Source organism: Nannobrachium achirus (genome assembly GCF_963921795.1).
Source record: "Nannobrachium achirus genome assembly, chromosome: 1".
NCBI classification, from domain to species: Eukaryota; Metazoa; Chordata; class Actinopteri; order Myctophiformes; family Myctophidae; genus Nannobrachium; species Nannobrachium achirus.
This window is the reverse complement of record NC_137810.1, coordinates 46,336,383-46,346,767: the sequence shown is the minus strand read 5'-3', so window position 1 is coordinate 46,346,767 and position 10,385 is coordinate 46,336,383. Positions and strand designations below refer to the sequence as shown.

The 10,385-nt window shown below is 40.1% G+C and overlaps 1 protein-coding gene across 1 annotated transcript; it reads right to left on the bottom strand.

Annotated features, from left to right (window-relative positions):
• Positions 1–8,541: 8,541 nt before the first annotated feature.
• On the bottom strand, positions 8,542–9,699 carry LOC308288280 (N-acetyllactosaminide beta-1,3-N-acetylglucosaminyltransferase 3-like; the record flags this gene model as incomplete). Its single annotated transcript, XM_080729678.1, has 1 exon — positions 8,542–9,699. The coding sequence occupies one exon, from the start codon at positions 9,697–9,699 to the stop codon at positions 8,542–8,544; it is 1,158 nt and encodes a 385-aa protein (XP_080585804.1).
• Positions 9,700–10,385: the final 686 nt, after the last annotated feature.

Sequence of the window (10,385 nt, the reverse complement as noted above, 5' to 3'; positions counted from 1 at the left end):
CCGTGACACACTATAACGGGACATAAAAAATGGTGTGATCAATATTGACAAATACCTAAAAGAAAGTCTGTTGCTCACTCTTTTAGACAGTAATTAGCATGATGCCACTCATATCCATTCAGAAAGATAGTTAATCTCTGGCTTTGATGTGGATATCTACAGCTATCTGTATCTGTATCTTAAGTAAATTGGCATCGGGTTCAATGACAAACACATCAAGAAACGAACTGTAACCAGAACGGTCGCTTCCAAACACACTCACCCAGTGATTAGGAGCAGAATGCTCGCTCTAGGTCCAGTACCGTCGCCCTGAAGAACTGAACGCTTGCCCCTGTACAACCAAGAACCGAGGAATGCTCGCTCGAGAAATGATAACCCTAACCTCTTCAACCTAGTTGCAGTCTCTGTGCAGAGACGGTTTGCTTTCAACCACCACAGTATTTCCTGCTTGGCACGGACTTGGTTGTAAAAAGAAAATAATGAATTAATTAAAATGAAATTATAGATTTTGGGAGAAAAAGAAAACAGTCATCAAAAGGGTGAGTTTAAATGAGGGCATATGATGTGTGATATCTAGATATCTACACACAATGTTCAACTGAACACACAATCACAAATTACAATATGCATAATATAACATAGGCTGCTACATAGTATGCTGTTTGTACATCAAGTCCAATAGAGATGCAACGGTTAATCAGACTAATCCATGTAAGGAATACAAAAAATATCTATTTAAAATCAGTTAATTTGAATAATTGAAAAAGGAATCGATACAATAATGTCTATACTTTTAATGTATAATGTGTATACTTTTAAGGCTGAAATAAAAAACACTTTTGGTGTCAGGATATGACTCAGGGGCAGGCAAGTTCCCCTTAATGCAGGAAACCAAGAGTTTAACTCATTGCATGCCAGGCCCGATAGTCCCGAGATTATTTTAATGTCTTTCCCTGCCAGGCCCGATAGTCCCGAGAATTTCCGCCATTTTGAAAAAAAATCAAAAATCATTTTTTTTTTTTTTTTTTCAAAAATTTTTTTGGACTCCAAAAAATGTAGTAGGCATGATAGAAATCGCGAAATTGCATGTTTAACCCCCATAGCAACCCCATCTGAGAGAGTGTTTTCTACTGGTGATTCAGTCAGAGTGTATCAAAGGGTGCGTTCGGAAATGCGCACCGGGTGTGGTAGAGCGCTCGTTTTATGGTTAGATGTCACAGTTATTGTCCACGACATTGCAAGCGGCGCGAAGGCCAGCGGACCTTGGTCCTGCTCTTCGCCCCCGAGCGCCGCAGGCGCGAGTGGCTGCGAAGAGCGGGCCAGGGCCGCGCGGCCGGCGGAGCACCGCGCGAGTTACGAAGCCGTGGTGAATGCAATCGTTATATTTATGGCCTGGGCAAGCCCACGATAAACGCCCGCGCAGTCCGGTGCGCATTTCCGAACGCACCCTTTGATACACTCGGACTGAAACACCAGAGGAAAACACCATCCCAACCCCATCTATCAAACATGGCAGCCATCTTTGTTTACATTTTAGGAAAACATAATGGCTTGTATCTCATGAATGCCTGAACGGATTTCCATTCGGATTTTTTTGTTTGAAAGCTGTGAGCAATGTGGACACACGTGGTGCATTATCTAGGCATGGGTGTGCATGATCCGTGCACTATGAATTACATGGAAGTCTATGGAGACCAGAGGCACCATAGAGTACGAAGGTATTGTTAAATGGCGGGGAATGTGTTAAGCACACTTAACCACACTTTTCTTAAAATAATCAGGAACAGAAGTTCGCCTTCACAGAGGAATCAAAACTGTAACTAAAATAACCCACACAATCTTTACTTGAATAAGCGACTCAAATAAAACACCCAACACTCTCAATTAATGCAAACAGTCGCCGCTAACAACCCCAGGTGGAACCAGTCTCACAGAGCAGGGCAGACAGAACAGGTCCTTTTGACACCTCTTCTATGAAATCTATGAAATTATTAATTGCAGTAGTTTGTATAGTCTATATATCTCTAAAGGACCTTATATCTTCATATAATTGGTCCTCACTCATATTCACGATGTCTACCCGCAGGGTTGTTAAGTAACGGATTACATGTAACGGGATTACGTAATCAGATTACAAAAAACAGGTAACTTGTAAAGTCTCAGGTTACATTTTAAAATGTGTAATCTGGATTACAGTAACGGATCTGAATGATGGGGGTTACATGGTGGATTACATTCTCCCCTTGCCCTCATCAATTTTACAAATAAGTTATAACGCCAAACAATAAAATAATCAAGTCAAATCATCTTAAAGTACTGCCACTTTGTTTAAGTACATTTCTGTTGTCCTTTTCCTAATTTCATAGGCTCAATATCATTGTCTAGTTATCAATGGTAAAACTTGTTTTATTTAATTAAAGAGAGTTTTGCTAAAAAGTAATCCAAAAGTAACTGAAAGTAACTAGTAGTTACTTTTTAAATTGTGATAATCAGATTACGTTACTGACTACATTTTCTTTGCAAGTAACTTGTAACTGTAGGGGATTCCTTTTTAAAAGTAACCCTAACAACCCTGTCTACCCGTGACACCATTAGGCAGATCTTTTTATTTTTACTTTTTTTGTATATATATTATGTTTTTTATTATCGCAAAACCCATCTACCAGTGACATCATCGTTAGGCAGAACTTTTTTCCATTAGCATGGTAACTTTCAGGATTAGACAGCCTGCAGTTTAGCTTGGATTGCCCATAGATGAGGTTACTGATAGACGGGTTTCTGAACTGCCCATAGCCCTCTTATATGAGACACAGAACGAGTAGAAAGAAATTGTGAGCATGAACATTGGTGACCAATTATATGAATATATGTAAGTTGAAATGTGGTGAACTCGTCCTTTAAAGCGGCAGAATAATTCAACATACATTACCAAGGCTGATCTCTGTGCAGGTTTGGTTTCTCCCCATGTACTTCACTCTGACTGAAGTAAAGTCCATCCACGCCGAGCACTTTCACCGAGCAATGGCAGCAAAGATTTCATGGAAGCATGCCATGTACCATTTACAAGTATCATAAATGGTTATCATTTTTCAACTTTGGAGCAACATACATGTGTGTTAATTTTCAACAGACAGTTATCTGTTCGACATCAGGTTTCAGGGTTCATTTATTACATTTCGACAAGGAAGTGTACAAAGCTAAATGATAAAATGGGTCAAACTTTACTGTACACGACCAACATATTAAGATGTCACATTTGCAATCATAAAACAATAACTTCATAAAAACCTACTGCCAACCAGGGCATTTTTATGAAGTAAGTAGGCAATGGCGAATTGGGCCTTTGAAGTGGGCCCTGTGCAAATCTGTATGCATCTTTGTTATATTGCTTACTTATTAGCTATGTGTACTTTTATTTTACCCCAGCATCCGTGTTCTGGGAAAACCTTCTAAAAAATAGCCAATCTACAGGCTTACAACACATTGCAACGCATATTTTTGAAAGCTTGTAGATCGGTTATTTTCAGGGAAGATATTTAATGTAGAGTAAAACAGAAAACAGGATAGAGCTCTGAGGGACTATATACTAATATGGGGTTTAAGTTGTTAAGCATCCTTATTATGCTAGATTATTTAGTTTTTATGACAGCTTGGGTCTATGACAAAGACTCCCTCTTATCTTTCTATAGCTATGCTCTGATGTACTACATTATTTGTTGGGCATTATTTTAATAAAACATGAAACATTTAATATAATACACATACACAACACGAACTGTATGAGCATAATGATGTTTGGTAGGCCACTCAAGAATTAAGTGGTTTGGGGGGTTGATAATTGATTGATTTAATACTTAAATACAACTAGTCCTTACCCGTTCAAAGATATGAGCTCCGAAATGATGTGCAGTGTGTGGGTTATGGGGTGTGCACTGTGCACACAGTATATGAGGGATGGAAAGTAACTTTCTGGTGCTTGCATGATAATATGTAGGAGCATCAATGTAAGAAATACCCGTTTCGTTTAAAGGCTACAGAGATACTGTGTACCGATCTACATGACAACATCTGAAAGAGGGCCAGCCAACACCCCCCCCTCCATAGACACATACTGTACAAAACAGAAAAAGTACAAAACTTTGGCACCGCCTCTTTAATTATAGAGAAATGTAAACGGCTCAGGTATACAGTCAGAGATTTGAGCCAAAAGGATAACACAAAAAAAGTCCTTGGTACTTGTTTGTTTCCATTGTTGTCCCACAATGTCTTCCACCCATTCACAGGCAATTCAATCTGGGATGTGTGAAGCAGTTAAGGGTGAGGCAGTCTAATAATTACTTATGGAAACAGTTTTATGACTTTTTCTTTTAACACAATAGCGAACACAGCTGCTACTATGTACACGTTTTTTTTTTTTTTTTTTTTTGTCAAAGTATGAATAAACATATCGAATCGGGAATATTATTTTTCCAAAGATGTATTTTGAGCTGAGAAATTCAAACAAAGAAACGTTTATTTCAGTAGAAATAGTAAATAAAAAACAGTAAAAAAAATAAAAAACAGTAATTCAGGTCCATAGGACAGGAAAATGTAGTAGCCTACAAAATAAACACAACACGCATAGACCTTTATTGATACAACTGGCAATCCAAGGGGAATCCAAGTAATTCAGCAGAAAGACAAAAGCACAGGAAACTAGAGTCCTAAAAGTCAAACAATAGGGAACAAGACATACTGTATACAGTAGGTCTTGGCTAGAGTCAAACACAACATGGACCTCGAAGACTACACGGGAAACAAGACTGTTTCCCGTGTTTTTAAATACCAAATAACAATGTTCCGCTTTCCGGCATTTAACCCTATCCCTATCCCTAACCTCTATGGAAGTGTTGCCACTCAGACAATAAGAAGTCACTGTCGGAATGGAGACATGTCGGAATGGAGAGCACCCCCCATGTTCTGGAAATTACAGTGAAAATGAGGCACAGGTGAGGGAGCAGGGTTCACCACAGCACAAAACATACAAATACAAGGCTGATAATGACAAGAAATGGCCACCAGAGAGCAACAAAGTCCCAGAACCATGACAGTATCACCACAGCAACATGGGGCAGACAGTACAGTACAGCATGCGAGTGTGGCAAGCCTGCAGAGAGAGATCTCTCTATAGCATTGTTTAAGGCATCTCTGTATTGCAGCTCTATGCAACATTTGATGAAAATTGGATTGTTGAAATGTCCACAGAGAGTTATCTATTCTATTTTACTCTAACATTGCATATGGCATTCAAACATTCATAAACCTGTGTGTGCATTCTCTTTTAAACCATAAAGCTGACAGTGTTGCACAATACCTCACCTTCACACATGACTACATGTTCAACAGCATGGCTATCATCTGTTGTCATATATGAGCAAAGATCAGATGTTGTGTTAATTTAAGATGTTTTAGTGGCGCCTGAAATGGAAACTCTGAGCCAACATCAGATGATGTTTGGATGAGCTTTCATGCACATTACATACATCAGCCTACAGTATACCACTACTGTATACCACGCAGCTCAACATATTTTATTTTTTTAAGTCAAGTTCCAATGTTTACACAGTACAACTACCAGGGGTCATCAATGTGTCCATGGAAAATCTTTGATCAAAATAATAATGAGACCTGCGGAATTGTATTAGTCATATATTTACCATCAACTTACAGTAGCATAGTTCAGCATCGTTTGGGGTTCGGGTGTCATGGAGACATCACTGATCAAACCGAAACTCTACCGACGCATAGATGGGTGAGTTAATTTGAAGAAAATGTTTATTTCAGGAAATTAAATAATACAAAAAGTTCAGATGGAATTCTATGCAAAGTCACAATAAACCAAAGGTAATTCAAAAACTCTGTAGTTAAGACTTTCCAACCAAAACGGGACAACATTCCAATCTGATGCAAAGCACAATGCTTCTTAATAATGATACTGTAACAGTTCAGGTCCATTTAGGTAGAAAAGGTAGTATAAAATAAATACAACACACATACCTGTACATAGACCTTTATTGATGCTAAAGAGAAATTCAGGTAACCCAACACAGGTAGCTAACAACAGAGGTAGATAACAAGATAATTAGTGGATTCCAGGGTTTCACAGCTTCATATTGAGGCACTTCAGTGGTTTGACCCCAACCTTTCCATTCTGTCTCCCTGAAAATATTAGCTTGAAAATCCAAATACAGTATATGGTTCCCCTGCAACACTACACCATATTAACATATTTTATACCAATAACAACTCTCAACTTGTATGTTTCACCAACCTTTATTTAAAATTTGTATTTATTATTAAAATTCCTTCCAGTTTAGTCAATGCCAGTTGCCCATGTGGTCCCTGTCACAGTCTCTAGGGTGTACTGCAAACACCCTTCTTTTCACCTAACAAGTTTCAATAGAGATAGTCTTGTAGGAAAGGGGGGTCCACGCGCATGGGGTGGATTTTTTTCACCACCTGTTTTTTCTTAAAAAGGGTATATTTTAAGATTCTGCCAGGTGCCAAGCTGAAATATTCTTTTTGTGAATGGGTAGGTGCAAGAAATCATTAAGGATTAAGAAAAAACAGGTGGCGAAAAAAAATCCACCCTCTGTGCGTGGACCCCCCTTTCCTACTAGACTAGAGGCCAGTGCTGGCCAGTCTGTACTATTGAATATAGTATTGATTTATACTATACTATACTATACTATACTTTATAAATATTTGAGTCACTTAAAAAAGCTCTACATGGGGTGGCCCCTTTTTACATGTTATGTTTTACTGCATCCCCTTGACAATGTTATCTCCAGGTCTTCTGACAAGGCCTTGTGGCTGGCCCAAAAGATATAGGCTAAAATGTAAGGTTGATTGAGCCTTTGCAATGGTACTCTCTCTCTCTCTGAGTCGTGGACTGTTTTGAGAAATTGTTAAAAACTCGCTTTCTCCCTGCCCACCACAACGGAGGTTGTGGGTTCGAATCCACCATGGTGCAGCCGGCTTTGTTGGGCGTCTGTGCGAACACAATTGGCCTGTGTTCAGGGGAGGGAAGCCGGGCAGAGAAGGTAATACAGTATTGGTCATTGCATGCATGTACTCCTACGGGCTGGGACGACAGTCATGTCCTCCCTTTTTTATTCTTTATTATCTTTGTTCATTGTGCAGTAACATGTAGCAAATTGTTTTGAAAGGTATTTTATAAATTAAGTTAACTTATAGTGCAAAGAGCGTCATCCCCTGCCGCCTTCCTAACCAGGAACAGTGACCATTCAGAGAGCTGCCAGTAAATTGATTTCACTTTTATTAATTTCATGTGTGAATTTCTTTTACTTTGGGGGACACTCAGCCAGCCTTATCCAGGACAATGTACAGTATAGCAAGAGTTGGTAGTGCCTTGCTGAAAGATACTTCAACAGTTCATCACATAGGCTGTTTGTGGGCATCAAACATGTCCTTTCATGTCTCTAGCTATGAACATTGTCAGAATAGCATTTTCCTTAAGCCCTCATTATTAGGGATGTCGATAATATTTTTATAGTACCAACATATTCTCTTCTCCATAAACATTACATTTCAAACATTTCACAGTTATTCAAGGTAGTTGTATCCATGTTGTTATCCCGATGTGTTATTCATTTCTTTATATGCACCGTGCCGTGTGCCATAGACACAATCAAATCAAAGTTGTACTCACTTTCCTGCATGATTTGTTTTGTCTGCTTTTTACAGTATTTGTACAAAGTAAACATCTCACAAAAATAAAACAGACAAGTCTAATCTAACAGTATGTAACTGTGTATAGCTGATCATTCTGCGGTACATTACAAGACAGTATACTGTAGTAAAAGGCCTTGTGCTCATTTACAACAGTCAATCAGCTTTATTGTTGAATAGTAGCTGGACCCATAACAATGTAGCCAGATGTTTGAATTATCAAAACCTGAGACCACAGGGCATCACAATGTTTTAGGTATTGTAAACATGACTGTAAATAGCTACTGCAAATTATTTCTAAACCTGCCTCCAGTGTTCATGAAAATATATTACTAGCTCTATGTGTTGTGGTAGAAGTAATGTGGTGAATTTCAGAATAGTATATAGTATCTTGTATTCTATCCTTATTGCAACAATTTGCAATGCAAATAGAGCGTTGGTTTTCTCACACAACAAACAAAGACAGACCCTTTCTTTTCTAAATGATCGATTTTCTTCTGCCAGGAAACCCGCCTTCCACTGTAAATAAATAAATAAAACTTTGTACATAGTTTCAGTCGAATGCCAAACTTCCTCAACTGGCATCGTGGGCTAATGATCCTGATGGTGGCGCTACAGCAATTTTACAACTTCTAACATCTATTTAACATTTTACTAATTGATAGCAAAGCAGTAACACTTTGCAGTCTTTACCCAAAGGTAAGCCAGACTGATTAGAAAATAGAAATGTTCAGATGCTTCAAGCGGACAGGAATCAACATATTCTCTCATGTCCCAAGGCTAAAAATAAGTTCCACCAAGCAGTACCAACTAGATCAACCCACATTTTAGTTTAGGATCTCGAACTCGCTTCCACATGACATATATATTAGGAGGCATGAACCCGTGTGCCAACAGAATTTCCCTGTAAAAGCAGGGGTGAAAGGGATCGATAATTCTTGAGGGGATGTACAGCCCCACAGTCTTAATTCCGATATGGTCAGCTGGCTTGAGACCTGCTTTGGCCAAACACATCCCCATGTAAGCATCATCGATGGGGTGAAGGGTAACGATCTTGGACATGTTGTATATGACAGAGGCCGTGTATCCTGACAAGATGTACCCCCCACCACCACAGTACGGAGGGTACACGTCTGTCTCCTGCACCTCAATGGGGACAAAGTATTTGTTCTCTGGCAACCGGCAGGGACCCGTGTCAAGCACCAGGTTTCCAACAAAGAGGTGCTGGCTGCTGTTGCCAACGCCCAGGAGGTACTCCACCATGTTGTCTGTGTTGGCAAAAATGTCATCGTCCCCATTGAAGAGGAAGTGGACGTGTGGACACTTCCTGTCCATCCAATCCAGGAGGAGGATCTGCTTCAGAGTGAGGTTGTAGAGGGAGTCGTTGAAATCCCACTGCAAGATGTCTCTGTGCTCTTGTTGTTCCAGTTCTAGAATCTGATTCAGCCTCTCCTGCTCGAACCCACTGCCCGTTGTTCCCACGATGAACACCCTACGGATCTGCTTGCCCCTCTCTAACCTCTCCTCTGCCCAGGTCTTTCGCAGGACCTCTCGTCGCTCGTAGTTCCCCGGAGAGCTCTTAATGACAAGCAGGAGGAAGACGTCCCCGGATCGTTCCGCGCCCCCGCATTTGTCAGGTACATCCAGCAGCAGTGGGAAGTGACGGCAGTGACGGTAGTACAGGAAGTCTTGGATGTGAGCGGGAAGAGAGGAGAAGCTCTCGGTCATATTCTCGGTCATGGACGTGTTTCTCTCACAGGGTGGCCACTGCCAGGAAGGTGGAGAGGACGTTGTGTTGTTAGCTGCCCGAGGTATACGGATAGTTTCCTGTTCTCTTCTTACCACATTGTAAGGAGGAAGGTGGATGGAGTTCACGTTCCAGAGAAGTATGCTGAAGCTCAAGGCCCCAATCAGCACCAAGGCCACCCGCTCCACCCTGCAAAACAGCATTCTTCTCATCCTCTGCATTCTGCAAAGGGACAGACAAAACAATGGTCTCAGTATTGACAAATCACCACGCTGACCACAGAAGGCTGTTGGGTCAGAAATAACTTGTTGGTTGTCAGAGGGAGTGTAGCGCTCAGGATTACATTAGATAATTGACACCGGGTGAAAGATGGGTTACATAATCGTGGGATAAAAACTAAACAAAAAAAAAGAATGAATCTATGACGGTTGTCTTGACAGAAAGCCATCACACATGAAGGCAATCCACACCTCAACCTACAGTAATAACAGTTTAATTTACCGTAACATTTTCAACCTGGGGTCTGGGCCCCTCTTGGCCTTTTTGTTGCACAAAAGAATGTATAGAATAATTTACAAAAGGTTTCCAAAATAGTCAATCTACAAGCTCACAACGTGTTCGCTATTTGTCATACGAGAAGTAGGCCTATATGTAGCTTAAAGGGATATTTCACTTTCTAAAAAACATTTGGTCATTTTATCGTCTAATCAGGCTTTTGTGAGCATCCTGGACAGATTTTAAGTTGCTTGATTCAGTATTTAGATATTGAATATTAATTTTTATCAGACACGACCCCTTCCTATACAAACCCATTTTAACTTCTAACTTAATTTTAACCATAATAGATTCAATGAAAACACCCTTCTTTTTTCTGGTGACTCCTGACGCCCCTCTTAATACCTGAGCT